This window comes from Pungitius pungitius, chromosome 13 (genome assembly GCF_949316345.1).
Source record: "Pungitius pungitius chromosome 13, fPunPun2.1, whole genome shotgun sequence".
In the NCBI taxonomy this organism is placed as follows: Eukaryota; Metazoa; Chordata; class Actinopteri; order Perciformes; family Gasterosteidae; genus Pungitius; species Pungitius pungitius.
The window spans coordinates 3,212,774-3,227,655 of record NC_084912.1 but is presented as its reverse complement, the minus strand read 5'-3'; the positions used below and the strand labels follow the sequence as shown (position 1 = coordinate 3,227,655).

Genomic DNA, 14,882 nt, shown 5'->3' with positions numbered 1-14,882 from the left:
AGTTCATAATTGAGTCTTTGTTTTGAAGGTCATTTATTGGGAACATTCACTTAAACTGATCTCTTTTCCTCTGCCATCACAATCTTTTATATCTGATTCCCTCTGCTATTCGTCACATAACATCAACTCTTTCCAGCTGGCATTCTTTTTTTTGGTTTTGTTTCCTACCTTTTACCTTTTCTTCCTTCCCCCGCTGTGGATTCTTTCTCGGGCCAGTTTTCCACTGGACAGCATCCTAACCAGATGAATGTGTGTCTCTCAGGACGAGCAGAGCTCGGTGGCCATGCTGAAGAAGCATCAGATCCTGGAGCAGGCGGTGGAGGACTACGCAGACACCGTCCATCAGCTGTCCGGCACCAGCCGCGGCCTGGTGGCCGCCGAGCACCCCGACAGGTGAGCGTTTGACCTTTTTGGGGGAAAAAAGTGTGGAGGGAAGCAACGAGGAGACGATTAAGCGAAGCTTAAAATGGAAAAAAATAGAGACATTGGGAAGGAGACGAGGAAAGGAGGAGTGAACAGAGAGGTGAGGATTCTGAACTAAAAGCCCCGCGTCGTGCGTCTTCGTCCCGCAGCGAGCGGATCGGCATGCGTCAGTCTCAGGTGGACAAGCTGTACGCCGGGCTCAAGGACCTGTCGGAGGAGCGCCGGGGGAAGCTGGACGAGCGCTTGCGTCTCTTCCAGCTGAACCGGGAGGTGGACGACCTGGAGCAGTGGATCGCCGAGAGGGAGGTGGTGGCCGGATCCCACGAGCTGGGACAGGACTACGAGCACGTCACCGTGAGACACACGTCCCATCACCTTCTGAGGAGCCCTTGTCCAGAAATACGACCTTTCTTGATTTAGTGGCCCAGTTCCTTCTAATCCCAACTGTCCTCCCCCCCCTCGTCCAGATGCTGCAGGAACGTTTCCGAGAATTTGCCCGCGACACGGGGAACATCGGCCAGGAGCGCGTGGACACCGTCAACCTGCAGGCGGACGAGCTGATCAACACCGGCCACGGCGACGCCGCCACCATCGCCGAGTGGAAGGACGGCCTGAACGAGGCCTGGGCCGACCTGCTGGAGCTCATCGACACCCGGACGCAGATCCTCGCCGCCTCCTTTGAGCTGCACAAGTTCTACCACGACGCCAAGGAGATCCTGCACCGCATCCTGGACAAGCACAAGAAGCTGCCCGAGGAGCTGGGCCGCGACCAGAACACGGTGGAGACGCTGCAGAGGATGCACACCACCTTCGAGCACGACATCCAGGCCCTGGGGACGCAGGTACGGGGGGCCCCGTTGTTCAAGGAGCGGGACGCGTGGGGGAAAAACCAGCAACGCGCCGGGTGCTCTTCATCCTCCGCTTTTTGCTTTCAGGTGCGCCAGCTTCAGGAGGACGCCGTTCGCCTGCAGTCCGCCTACGCTGGAGATAAAGCCGACGACATTCAGAAGCGAGAAGGAGAGGTGAGCTTCGGTCTCGGGGTGGGGGGGGTGGGGGAAGCGGCGAGACGGGAAACCGCATCAGGACTCGGCCCAGTTTACTTTGAATTGGCTTTGGGTGTAAAAAAAACGTTGTCTATTCATCAGCAGCTGATTGGATTTAGAGTGAACTGGACCCTGAACTCGCGTTAATGGAGTGCAAACGGCACGGTTCCTCATGCATGCTGCACTGCTGCTGCTGCGTTAACTTTGGAGGATGTGGATCATGCCACAGGAAGTAGGTGGTAGACACATGGCTCGACTCGTACAGGGCGTGGTCAAAATGCAGGAGACGTCGTCATGATGACGTCTACTCGTTGGTGGTTCTGTACACAAAGGGAACACATTTTCATCTCTTCTGTTTAAAGATTACTTTGTGGACATTTTTGAATGATTCAAGTAGGCTTTTTTTCTTTCTATTAAAGAACAAAGCTTTTCGTCTTGCTGCTTGAAACTACAACGGAAAGTGGAAGTCACGATCGAGCAGAAAATGCAAATCCACTCCAGCTGCTCAAGGGTTTTGGGGGCAAACAATGATTTTTAACTTGGGTAGTAAAGTGGAGCTCTAAAATAACACTATAACGCTGAAGTAGCGTAAACAGAGCCCCAACCGGTGTGCTGGGGTTAATTGATAACAGAGTTATGTGAAACACGCCACACTGATATAAAATAAGAGTTTTTAATTTATTGATCTGTCTTCATCCCATGCATACAGATGTCTGCTACAAGTGTCTTCATACAAAAATGTTTAATGCAATATCCTTTCACACAAACTCAATTTAAAATCTGAAATGGGCATTTTGAGAACATTTGGCCAACAATATTGGTTTTAAAGTACCACCGAGTGTCGATAATGATCCAAACTTGAGTGTTTGTTATGGCGTTGTGTTTTGACCATTCCCTGTATGTCCATTTCCCTGCATATCCTCCCTGTACACCCAGAGGAGAAAGGGAGAGGTGAGACTCCGTTTACCAAAAGGCATTGGCTTTGCATCAGTGTTCATTTTTGGCTGCAGCTCTAGACTTTGTTTGTAACATCTGGACTAAAATGTTGATTCATTTTAGTTGCTTTCAGGGCCGTTGAGTCGTGGCCTGGACTTGGTCAGAGAGTTGGTGATTTGCAAATGCTCGTGCGGTTTGTTTCAGAGCTTTTCTCAGGTCGCTGGTGGTGGAGTTATCTTCATAAAATCAAATCAACAGGACTTGACAACTTACCTGAGGATGAATGAATACCATCAAGCTATAAACTCCACACACCGGTGTCTCTGAAAGAGGTTAAAACAAACGCTGCTAGTAGTTTGCAAACACAATTTGGTTAGTGGGGGGGGTAAATAAATAAATAAATTGGAGGTCTTAAGTATTTAACTTAAGATACATTTTTAATATCTCATGGCTGAACGCATTGGTGCAATCAGATGTTTTTGTTCTTATTTGCTTGAATCTCGCTGCTTGTTAACTGGCTAAATGTGGCTTTTATTCCCCTGCAGCGACGCCAACAACGTCGTCTCCGTGCGACGGGCCTCCGGCGCTAAATGTTCTGGTCACTGTGGAGAGGATTATCTTTTTTCTGCAAAGTCCTTCTGCATTTACATTTGCAACCAAAACTGAAGAAGCATCCGCCTTCTATTTGAAAATACAAAGAGGGTTCGAGAAGTTGGCTTAAGCTTTGTGACCGCCGTGTGTCACAAGGTCACTGCCTAACCGTAGTGTTTGTGCATAATCCCCATTCAGCTACTAGAAGCTAGCATTAGCACGCTAACAGATTCATATGGATGCTATGCAGCCTGCTAGTTAGCACGTGCAAATGGTGGCTCCCCCTCAACAAACGCGTCTCCACTCATTGGTCGACTAGCAGACGGTGTCTGTGACGTCGGATGTGTGGCAGTGAGCAGGTTGATGTCAAAAAGGTGTTTGTAATCCAATGTGTGGACATTAAGGAATCTGGAACGGTTTACCATCCCTCTCCGTAACGGTTCTTTTTCGGCACTTTTGTGAGATAAATGAAAGTGTCCACGTGGGCGGATTTATGCAGCGCTCGGATTTGAGCAGGTGGCGATGCGAGCGAACTTAATCCCCTGAATTCACAGAGGCAGGGATCGGCTCGGAGGATGAAGTGCTCTGTAGCGGCGATGTTTAATTCCAAGGCACAGGGATCAAATGAAGTGGCTGATTCAGCCCCGCTATGCAGCATGAGTCACAAAAGCCAGCGCGTTAGTCGCCAATTCTCTGCACATATGAATCCATTCTTTTTGCTTTAATGCTACTTATTTATTTATTTATCCCCCCCCCCCCCCCCCCCCCGGGCTGATGTGCTCCCCTGCAGCTCCATTGTGACTATTCTGATCAGTGGTGAAAGTGTCCTCGCAGTTTATATGAACAGAATATAAACCCAGTAAGGAACTGAGTTCACTGCCCTTGCTGCTGTTGAGATGGAACCTGTTCTCTAAAACACACGATTCAGCCGTGTTTTAAGGAAGGTTGGAACGGGTCTCGTGTGTTGGAGGATTCCTGAACTCTTTGCCATGTCGCCCTCCCTCAGGTCCTCGAGGCCTGGAAGAACCTGCTGGAGGCGGCGGAGGGCCGGCGGGTGAAGCTGGTCGAGACCGGAGACAAGTTCCGCTTCTTCAGCATGGTGCGCGACCTGATGCTGTGGATGGAGGACGTCATCCGCCTGATCGAGGCCCAGGAGAAGCCCAGGTAGGAGCGCCGGAGAACGTCATAAAGCCACGCGATGGACATTCATGAACAACAGATTGTCAACAGATGTTTGTTCTTTGCACGGAATCGCGTTTCAGGGACGTGTCGTCTGTTGAGCTGCTGATGAACAACCACCAGGGCATCAAGGCGGAGATCGACGCCCGCAACGACAGCTTCACCGCCTGCATCGAGCTGGGCAAAGCCCTGCTGGCCAGGAAGCACTACGCTTCAGAGGAGGTAGAGGACAACAACAACAACAAAAAACGCACACTTTTAAAGTCAAAGGGGACGAGTCGATTTTTAGGATATTTTTTGTCCCCCCCCCCCCCCCCCCCCCCCGCAGATTAAAGAGAAGTTGTTACAGTTGACGGACAAGAGGAAAGACATGATTGACAAGTGGGAGGACCGATGGGAGTGGCTGAGACTGGGTGAGGCCTTTTTGGATCTTGTTCCTCGTGTAGCCCGAGCCTCGGAAAATCCGGAAATGAATTTTTCGTAATTTTAATTTTTCTCCGCGTTCAGTCCTGGAGGTGCACCAGTTCTCCCGGGACGCCGGCGTGGCCGAGGCCTGGCTGCTGGGTCAGGACCCCTACCTGTTCAGCAGGGAGATGGGCCAGAGCGTGGACGAGGTGGAGAAACTCATCAAGCGCCACGAGGCCTTCGAGAAGTCTGCCGCCACCTGGGAGGAGCGCTTCTCCGCTCTGGAGAGGCTGACCACGGTGAGGCTCCCTCGGGTCTTCTTGTAATAGAGAAAATGAGCTAGCGGTGTTTTAAGGAGCAGTGTGTTGGTCGGTTCTCGCCCCCGAGTGCTCAAAGTGTTTGTGTCCAGATGGAGTTATTGGAAGTGCGAAGAATGCAAGAGGAAGAAGAGAAGAGGAGACAACCTCCGCCCACTGAGGCGCAGCCCGGCGACGCTGCAGCTCAGCACAGGTGAGCCGCTGGGATTGTGCGCCCCCCCCAAAAAAAAAGGGGGAAGTTGGTGCGCGTGAGGGGAAAGTTGGTGATGTCATCACGACAGATGATTGCGTGGTGAGCAATGGATAATGTTTTGTTCCAAAGAGTTCTCAGAAATAATGTATTTACAAGCCGTTGTCGTTTCAGTTCATTGGTGTGAAAAGCCTCATCGGTGTGTGTGTGTGACTGGTTGTGCGCTTTGTGCGTACTTTGTGTGTCTGCAGGGAGGGCGAGCTGCTGTCTCAGAACGGGCTGCCGTCGGATCAGGAGTCTGCCAGGGTTAGTTACCGCTCACCTGCCTACCAACAATACAGCAGCACCCTGCAGAACCGCAGGCCCGCCGCCGCCCCCTAACACACACACACACACACACACACACAATGTGTACATTCCACACACTCAACATTAACCTCTGACCTCATAGAGAAATGTCCTGGACCGGGTTTGTTGTATCCCGTCTCAGACACATTAATGTTCTTGTGTTGTCACCTCAGCATTTATCGTTTGCTTCTTCTTACGGATTAATATTCTTTTATTCACATGAAATTATTTCCTCTTTGTTTTGAGATGTGAGGCAGAAGTTAAAATGTCCTCCACAAACCTCTTCAAGAGGAACAGAGGACAGGACGCAGTGGGACTGTAGTCTTAATATGGAGACATTATAACATAACTACCGATAGTGTGAGCGGACTGATCAAAACTCCCAACCTGTCATTACATGAGAACATTCTGATATTGATCATGGGTTGAGCAGTGATTGGAACTGCAGGTTGTGTTGAATGTGCTTCTGTTTAAATGCATCATTCGTGTTTTTAGTTTTAGGTTTTTTTTAGAATCATGTGCTTTAAATGCAAAGATTACAGAGAAGATTGTTGATTTCAGGATACCATCCACAATGTTTGAGATATTTTAAATGATATTTATGTATGATAAGAACACTATGCACATAAGAAGAATACTGACACATGAAATCAGTTCCTAAAAAGTGCCCCACATTCCTTTTACGTGCTTAATGAGTTAATAAATAAGGGCTTTAGAAATCGACCTGATGGACCAAAGTAGAACTTGAAATCCAACACTTTCCACTGTTCAACAGAAGCGCCGGATGTGACAGACGTTTAGACGCAGATGCATTTTCCTTTTGATACGAGTGTGACTGCACACGTGGTGAATGGGACCACACACACACACACACACACACACACACACACACACACCCCTCTCACTCTCTCCTTCTCCTTCCTCCCTTCTCCCCTCTGTCTGTCTCAGTTTGACCCCCCCGTCCTCCTCTCCCCTCAGCTGTTAATGTTGCTGCTACTTTATGTTGTCATTTATAAACTCACCCTCTGGAATATGAACACCTGAAAAGTCCACCGACAAAACACCCCCCCCCCCCCCTCCCTCAGTTATAGTGATCCATTTGAAGTTTACCTTATTTTTAGGACAGAATGCATGTGATGTGGTCGTCATAGTGACACATGTATCCGCAGCTGAAACTTAACATAAAAAAAACAACGTACTAAATATAAAGCATGCATTCATCAAAAAAAACATTTAATGTAGTAAAATGATGTCTTAATCGTACTGTCTTAAAATAAAGGAATTGTAGCTACTACAGGTTTAGTTTCATAAGTAACTTTCAATATGGGATAAATGCTACTTTGTGTTGTTTTTGCAACTCAAATGTCTACTTTACCATTTTGTGTGTCTACGTCCCACAACCCAAATTCACCAACTCATACGTTATATAATATATACATATATATTATTCATAGAGCGCAGTATGTGAACCACCATGTTCTCCATTACACACACAACATGTAAAGTACCTGCTGCATAGAACGATGCTTTTAATGTGATTTCACCTTTTTAACCCAAAGTTAAATCCACTCGACAGAAACATTTTACCATCGTGAAAATAACTCATTTAACAGGAGAAACGCTGTTTTTTCTCATTATGCTTTTCCTTTCACCACTGCGTGTATTACTGCACTTTACTTCACGTCACAATCAATTACTAAAAAGGAAAAAGGGCAAATCAATAATGCACATTCATTAATATAAAGGCATTTAGAGGTGTGTGTGTGTGTGTGTGCGTACCTACTCCATCCTTCTCATTGTATCTACTTTTAAGCCCTTTAGTGTGTTTTGTATTCAGCTTATGATCAATCTGTTTCCATTGTGTAACGTCTTTATTTTTATCTTCATGTCTGTTGCATGTCCATCCAGCCCCCTCATTGGTTCCCTGACTAACACACGTTCCCCAATAAACCTTGTCAGAACCAATCGGATCACTCAGACCTTTTCTAGTGTATCTGTCTGTGTCATCGATGTGTTGTTGTGACTTTTTTTGCCCACACAGTTGTGTTTGTTGTTGCATGCCGTCACCATCATGAGCATTTCGGTTGAGATTTCTGTCATTGTTGTTGTTCTTCATCCCATTTTCTTCACCAGTTTTCACCCCGGGGGCTTTATTTTAATACATGCATATACTGTATATATATATATTTTGGTTTCCATAGAACGCTTCTTTTGTGGATCAAAGATCAATCAATACAATTAACGCAAAGTTCAAAAAAGGATTTAGATAACTACAGGAAAAGTTTTTTTTATGGCTTTAACTAAATTGATGTTGGTAAACTGGTCAGTTTAATTATTTCACAAAATATTTTCATTATTTTACCAATAGATTCTTGGAGTAGGAAGGTAACTACACACAGTTGCTGCTGTTTTCTACTAAATGTAAGGACATTTATTAACCTAAGTTTAAGTCTTCTAGTTAAAGTGTTGTTTGAAGTCCTGAACTTGTATCAACAATAATAAAAAATATAAATTATTATAAAATTAAAAATTAAAAAAACATATAAACATATACTTGTTATGTTAGTTAAAATTAGGTGTAAGACTGGACAGACTTTTATTTATGGAAATACCATTTGGGAAATTAATAAAAACTGAACAAAATGTCTCAGTAATCAAACCAATTATCAGAAATATGATCAGAAAAATAATCTTCACGTCAAGCTGCAAGTCAAATTATTCCACTTTAAAAAGCCACGAGATGAATTCAGAACTAAAAGTCGCTTCAATTGTCTAATCTGATTTTAAAAATTAAATCCTTTATGAAGTGAAATAATCGTAGAAAATGATTTTTTTTTTATCGTTTTAATAGATGAAATGACCAAATTCACAATTATTAGCCATTTATTAGTCCAGAAAGCTTCACGAGCTTCCAGCGTTTAGACCCGGCCCGAGTACCTCTGATGACGCGATCGCTAAACACTAAACCAAAGCTCCCAGGACCGGCCCCGCTGCTCCGGCCCCTCTGGTAAAGCTCCCCAGGATCAGCCCCCCCCCCCCCTCCGGCCGCTGATCTGTGCTCAGAAAGAGGAGCTCGGTAACAACAGGGTAATAAGCATCCGGTTGGAGTGGGTGTGGTGTGGAAAAATAAAACCTCTTCTGATACCAGGCCAATCGCATCCTCCCCCTCACCAGTAATTACGCCCAGTAATGACTTCCAAGCAATTTTTTTTTTTTTTTTGCAATTGTTTGAGATTTTATTGAATTTTTTTCTTTTTGCTCGCTTGTCCCTCTCCTCGTCTTTCCTCACGCTGTCCACCGTGTTGTGTGTTGTGTTGATTTTATTGTGCATGTGCTTAACCCTGTAATCGCACTGCGTGACTCTCTCTCTGCTCTGACTCTGCAATCCAGATGTTTGTTTTTTTTGTTTGTTTTTCTCTAATCCGGCGCTGAGCTCACGTGATTAAACGCTGCAACAACAAACGCTGATGAATGCGCCGGATCAACGAGACGCGTTCAGGAGCTCCAGGAAAAAGCCTTTTAACATTTTAAGATTTACCTGGAAGTTAAGCCTTTAGAGTTAGAATACTTAAACGAGTCGTACTACAAAGCAGCCGAGGGCAGGTCGGGATCCGGTCCTCGTACGGTCTGCCTTTTGGGGACATTTGGTTTCCTTGTGCATTTTGTTTTAGGAGAAGTTTGGATTTGCCTCAAAACAACCCAAGATGAGTCTTGTTTTAGGTTTTGAAAGATGTACCAACTTTTCAGTTGCAATTCTTGAAATCATTAAGCAATTGAAGTTGAATTACGACAGTTTTATTTTTTTAATAATAGTTTCCAAGTTTTATTTCGACCTGTCCGATTGAGCAGAATCCAGGTCCTGGCGAAGAATAAAACGGCGCACGAGGTTCAGTCCCCGCAGCTTGTGATTCCGCTCCGCTCTGCATGCTGCAGCTCTGATCATGTGACGCACAGCTGAGAGAGAGAGATGCATCCGTCCTCCGTCCTCTGCTGACTGTCCCCTCTCCTCCTGGTTTCCAGGACAACGTGGACGCCGGGGAGGCGGTGAACGGGGCGTCGGAGCCGAGCCCCTCGGGGTCTCCCGGGGCGCCTCGCAAGGGCAAGGTCAGCCAGGCGGCGACCCTGCCGGCCAAGTCCCAGCCGGAGGCCCCCACCTCCCAGCTGGAGGGCTTCCTGCACCGCAAGCACGAGTGGGAGGGACACAACAAGAAGGCTTCCAGCAGGTGGGTGGGGGCGGAGGGGGGGGGGGGGGGGTTTGAGGGATTTTATGAAGAATAAAAAATCCCTTTTTTCCGAGCTTTGAAACCCGGATTGACGTCCGTCCGTCTGCGTCCCGGCAGGTCGTGGCACAACGTGTACTGTGTGATCAACCAGCAGGAGATGGGCTTCTACAAGGACCAGAAGAGCGCCGCTCAGGGGATTCCCTACCACAGCGAGATCCCCGTCCCCCTGAAGGACGCCGTCTGCGAGGTGGCGCTGGACTACAAGAAGAAGAAACACGTCTTCAAGCTCAAGTGAGAATCTTTTTTTAACAAAGGAATGTTCAAATATTACATTTGGTTGATATTCAGTTTGTTACGTAACCACATCTATCCCTTCATACACTCATTGATTAATTATTGTTTAATGCACCCTCTCCCACAGGATCACTGATGGGAATGAGTATCTCTTCCAAGCCAAAGATGACGTAAGTAAAGAAAGTATAAACTAAAGTCATCATTTTTAAGGAAGGAATTTCTGTTGGTGGTTTTTATCGCTATTTTTTTCAAATTTAATTTTCATTCAAGTAAAAACATTTTGATCCATTTGTTTCTTTAACTTTGTTTTTCCAAATTGTATTGTTGCCTTTATTTATTTGTATCCATTTATTTAGATACCTGAGCAACACTTTTAGATTGTATAGCTTTATCCGTATGTCTTAATGATGTATTTCCAAGTAAGAGGAGACCTGTGTTTAAATACATTAATTTAGTAAAACAAAGTAAAAATATATAAATTTGAGGGGAAACGTAAGAGGTTACAAATATTTTTTGTCAAAAGCGTTGTTCATAACGCCGTCATAGTTTGTCATTAGTCATTTATTGAGTGTTTTTTTTCTTAGGACTTTAGGAGGTTAATTGTCACGTCTCCATAGCAACAGCTCCTCTCCCTGTGATCACCACTGCTAACCCCCCCCCCCCCTTCCACCTCCAGGAGGAGATGAACACGTGGTTATCGGCCATCTCGACCGCCATGGTGGGCGAGAAGTCGGAGGTGACTCCCAGCAGCCACAGCACGCCCGCCCCCCCCGCCGCACGCGCTCAGACGCTGCCGGCCTCCGTCGCCACGGCAGCCGAGTCCAGCCCGGGCAAACGAGAGAAAGACAAGGAGAAACGCTTCAGTCTCTTCAGCAAGAAGAAGTAGACGCTCCTCCTTCCCTCCCCCCCCCCCCTCCTCCTCTTCCTCCTCATTCCTCTGGTGCTGTTTGGGGTCGCTCCTCATTATCGATCCTCCTCCTGTCAAATATTAGTGGAGGAAGTCTGTGTCTATTGAGCGAATATTAGATTTAGTCAGCTCCTAGCAACTAAAGTAACAACTAAAAACGATCAACTGCTCCACGTGTAGTTAAATTTACTTCTAAATGGATTGAAATGTACTCAAAACCGTTCAAAAGTGTGTTATTAATGTGATGAAATAAAAAAAAAAAAACACGGTGAGCCGATGAGGAAAAAGATGCTTCGATGCGACGGTTCCAACGTAATCAGTTGCTTCGTCGAATGAAATCCCAAACAGCCTCGTTCTCTTCTATTTCTTTCTTCCTCCTCCTCTTCCTCCTCCTCTTCCTCTCTCAAAGCGTGACTCCAGCATGCAAGCTCCGAGCCAAAACTCTCCACTCTGTGCCTATCAACCGCCCGGTCCGGCTCAGAGCGTCAGTTACAGCTACAAACACACCGACCCGTGTCCTCTGTTCAACCTTTTTGTGAGATACGGAGCAAATGAAAAGAGATCGGATCGAAAGAAAACCAATTTCAAAATAAAAGGGGTCTTGCGGACGCTTTAGATTGAGTTTGCCGCTGAAAAACAACAACAACAACAACGCTGTAGAGGATTTCCCACAATATTCCCCTTTATTATTCTTATTGCTATTATTTGTGTTTTCTATCTGCTTCTGCTCCCCCCCCCCCCTCATCCCAGCTTCTCATCGACTACTGCCTTTGGTGGGTTGTGTTTGAGCTCCCGAGTCGTCTCTGTTCCTCTGTTGGTTTCTTTTGGGACGTTGTAGTTTAGTTCCTGGTAGGGTCCATCCTCAGTTTTTGCGAGGCTTTGTCTTTGCAAGATGACGTGTATCCCTCTGTAGTGGGGAAAACTGAGACCACAGCGGGGTAACCCTCCGAAATTACAAGTTTTTTCAATTTCAGCTAAAATGCCTAAAACGATGTAAAAAAAAAAAAGTGCCGAAAATGTGAGGAGAGCAGTTTAAAGTTTAAAGAGTTCAAAGTACAAAACGGACCGCATTCTGTGCACTGAATAACTCTGCTTTCTGTTTCCATTTTTGCAATAAAACCTGAAAAGCTTATTATCATCACTATGTTCTGGTGCTGACTAATTCCTGCAGCGTAAAGTGGCTGTAATTTGGAGAGTTACCCTGCGGTGCTTTGAATTGTATGTATAACTTGTGTATAACAAACTGTTAAAAAAATAAACCTGTGTTTTTAATTTCACCAATATTTACTGCTAATAAGACGTACAAACCGTAATAAGCTTCATTTGAGTATATTCTTTAATCTTAACCAATCTGAATGAAGGAGCCATTGAGCCTCTGTGGGGGAATAAATAACTAAGACCAGTAAGAATGTTTGTGAACTCAAACTTTTAGGTTTCCAGTAAGATTTGTTTGATCCCTGGTTACATTTTTGAAAAACATTCATTTACACCTTCTTTTAGTTCTTTTTATTTCCTCCACAATGTATTTTCTGTTTCCCAGTTAAACTGTCTTAAGGTTTATTTAGTCTGAGTATGGAGACGTAGATGTACTATGAAAAACAAATGACTTTAAGCATTGCTGTTAAGTGGACAAGTTGCTTCTAAAAAGCATTTACTGGAAGTGAGACGTGTTGCAGAATAATGGTCGCTTGCTTGTTGGCTTCAGCTCTCCGTTTTGATTTTTTTTTTTTTTTTCCCCCCAGACTTTTGCCACCAATGAAGAGAAAACCTTTATGCTTCACGCAGAAGTTCTTTAGTGACAAAATGAACCCCGAGATTCGCCCAGTTAAACATCTGCTGGTTGAGATTTGAGAGCATTATTTGATCTCCACATGTGAACAGCCTTCCTGACGCATGTGATGGTTTAAATGAGCATGCCGGAGTTTGTCTCCCTGCCTACTAAATGTACACTTTGTTTTCTACAGAAACGTGTTCCTCAATCCACAAAATCGGCCCAAACTGATTGAAGCTTGAATTTGGTTTTGTGCTCCATGTAATTTTGTCATTAAACAACTTCCACACCTGCGAGTAAAGTGGAAGCAAAAATCAGCAGGAATGAGCCCCCCCCCCAAAGAGTGAGAGCTGGGTGCGTTTGTTTTGCTCCACAGCCGGCGGCGGTGGTGGGGGGGGGGGGGGGGGTTGTTCTGGTTTGTTGGTGGAACACCTGAAGTAACCCGAGAAACGCTTCACTTCCTGTTCTTCGTTTTCTTTACGCTGCGTCCTCTGGCGGTTTGATAAGTAATAGTGTGCATTCCTCCGTCACTGTAACCATAGTAATGAGATATTTCTTCATATTGCACAATCAGTAATGCCACAATTGGGGTGGGCGGGGCCGGGTGGGATGGGCGGGGAGGGGGGAGGGAGGGGGGGGGGGGGGGGGGTGTTTGTAGGTGAGGTAGTCGGTGTGATGTGGACTCGGGGTCACTGCTAGTTGGATCTGCACCCGTAGACTTCTCCCGATCTCTGTTACATATGTGCAAAAAGCCATTAAAATGCTTTTAAAATGAACCGAGTGTCTCTTCTCTCTCTCTACTTTGTGTGTGTGTGTTTCATAGAAAGAATTGAGGCAGCAAATGTCAGCCTTTTACTCCTTTTTAAGACGCATATTTCCACCCCTGTTTCAGTAGTCATTTAGCTGTTTTGTTGGTTTTATCCTCAGGATGGTGCAAAAGGACCAGAGGATCTCCAATGAGCTTCAGTAAATAGTTTCAGCTCCAAACTTTATTTCTCCTGCATTCAGAAACAGGAGGTTTGATTCTGGTCTTTGAACAAACAATCACGTTTATTGGATAGATTTAGTCTGAACCTCAGGTAGCCTGAGGTTCAGACTAAATCTATCCAATAAACTTGATAGATTTGGCTTTTTTTCGACAAAAAATAATTCACTATACTACAACTTCTTCATTAGATGTTTTCTTGCTATTTCTAAGCGCTTAGAAACAAGAAAATAATATTTAATCAAATCTTCTCAGTAAAAGACAGACAACCATGTTTCTATGAATATGAATCGAATCTTTTCTCCCAGTTCTGAACGTCTTAGATGATCACAATGATTTATTTCAGTAGTTTCCTCATAGCAGCTTGATCAGACCAACGATCACAGTATTGTTCTTTTCTCAAAGGAAACCTGAATCTACGTTCCTTTCGCTGAAAGAAGTGTTTGCTCCAAGTCTTATTTCTTGGAGAGTATATAATAATTAAATCGGACGAAGCGTCCGTAGGTCAGTGGTCGTTAACAACGACAGAAATGCCGCTTTGCAAACATTATCTTTAACATTATCATGGCCTTAGACCTTTTCTGTCAACATATAACCAAGACATTCTGATGTACCATCCCAAAACAAAAGCCTCTCAAAATACCAAAGATCGTAGACTTGCTGTACGAGGACCACTACACTGATTAACAGCCTCTTGGTTTAATTATTTTATGACTGATTATATATATCTGGTGCTCAATATTATATCTATAATTTCTAATTTTAAATGAAAATGAAACAAAAGCTTGTTAATAGTAAAATAATTAAGTCAAAAACCATATTAAAACCATATTAAAAGACCAGCTGATGTGGTGACGTCACCAAGTCAGCTGCTGTTCCAATTGCGGAAATGACCGGTTTCCCCGAACCCGTGAGTCAGGACTCCCGAGTCTATTCTCGCGGGAACGCGCGTCCGTTCTCGCCGCCTCAGAGAAAGGGCTTTAAAGTGAAGTGACGCAGCTTGTTGTCCCTCATCAGAGACCGCGTGGGTCCCCACGTCACCACCGAAGTATGCAGTTTGACTGGTTGAGTCTCAGGACCTTTCTCAATACCTGAGACAGCGAGAACTGACTTGAGTTCCGCAGAAAAGTTGCTTTAACAACTAACTTCAGTCATTACATTACGATACTTAAATATAGTAGTATTTATAAACTTCGACGTGAAGTTGTGTTAATTTCCCTCTGTCGTTGTTGCCTGTTGCTGAGGTGAAATACATTCTGGGATATTTGGC

General features: G+C 45.1%; 1 protein-coding gene across 3 annotated transcripts in view; it reads left to right on the top strand.

Moving 5' to 3' along the window:
• Window positions 1-13,236, top strand: part of sptbn1 (spectrin, beta, non-erythrocytic 1) — a 63,995-nt gene extending 50,759 nt beyond the window's left edge. For 2 of the 3 annotated variants that reach the window (XM_062566660.1, XM_037465926.2), the window contains 14 exons: window positions 263-393; window positions 573-777; window positions 891-1,265; window positions 1,359-1,445; window positions 4,000-4,157; window positions 4,256-4,394; window positions 4,501-4,585; window positions 4,680-4,876; window positions 4,987-5,087; window positions 5,336-5,390; window positions 9,453-9,655; window positions 9,773-9,946; window positions 10,077-10,119; window positions 10,626-13,236. In XM_062566660.1, the coding sequence (XP_062422644.1) occupies window positions 263-393; window positions 573-777; window positions 891-1,265; window positions 1,359-1,445; window positions 4,000-4,157; window positions 4,256-4,394; window positions 4,501-4,585; window positions 4,680-4,876; window positions 4,987-5,087; window positions 5,336-5,390; window positions 9,453-9,655; window positions 9,773-9,946; window positions 10,077-10,119; window positions 10,626-10,835 (2,163 nt within the window). In that variant the 3' untranslated portion in view covers window positions 10,836-13,236. Of the gene's footprint in view, window positions 1-262; window positions 394-572; window positions 778-890; window positions 1,266-1,358; window positions 1,446-2,402; window positions 3,745-3,999; window positions 4,158-4,255; window positions 4,395-4,500; window positions 4,586-4,679; window positions 4,877-4,986; window positions 5,088-5,335; window positions 5,391-9,452; window positions 9,656-9,772; window positions 9,947-10,076; window positions 10,120-10,625 lie in introns of those variants that run through there. The other variant, XM_062566661.1, reaches the window with a different exon arrangement.
• Window positions 13,237-14,882: the final 1,646 nt, after the last annotated feature.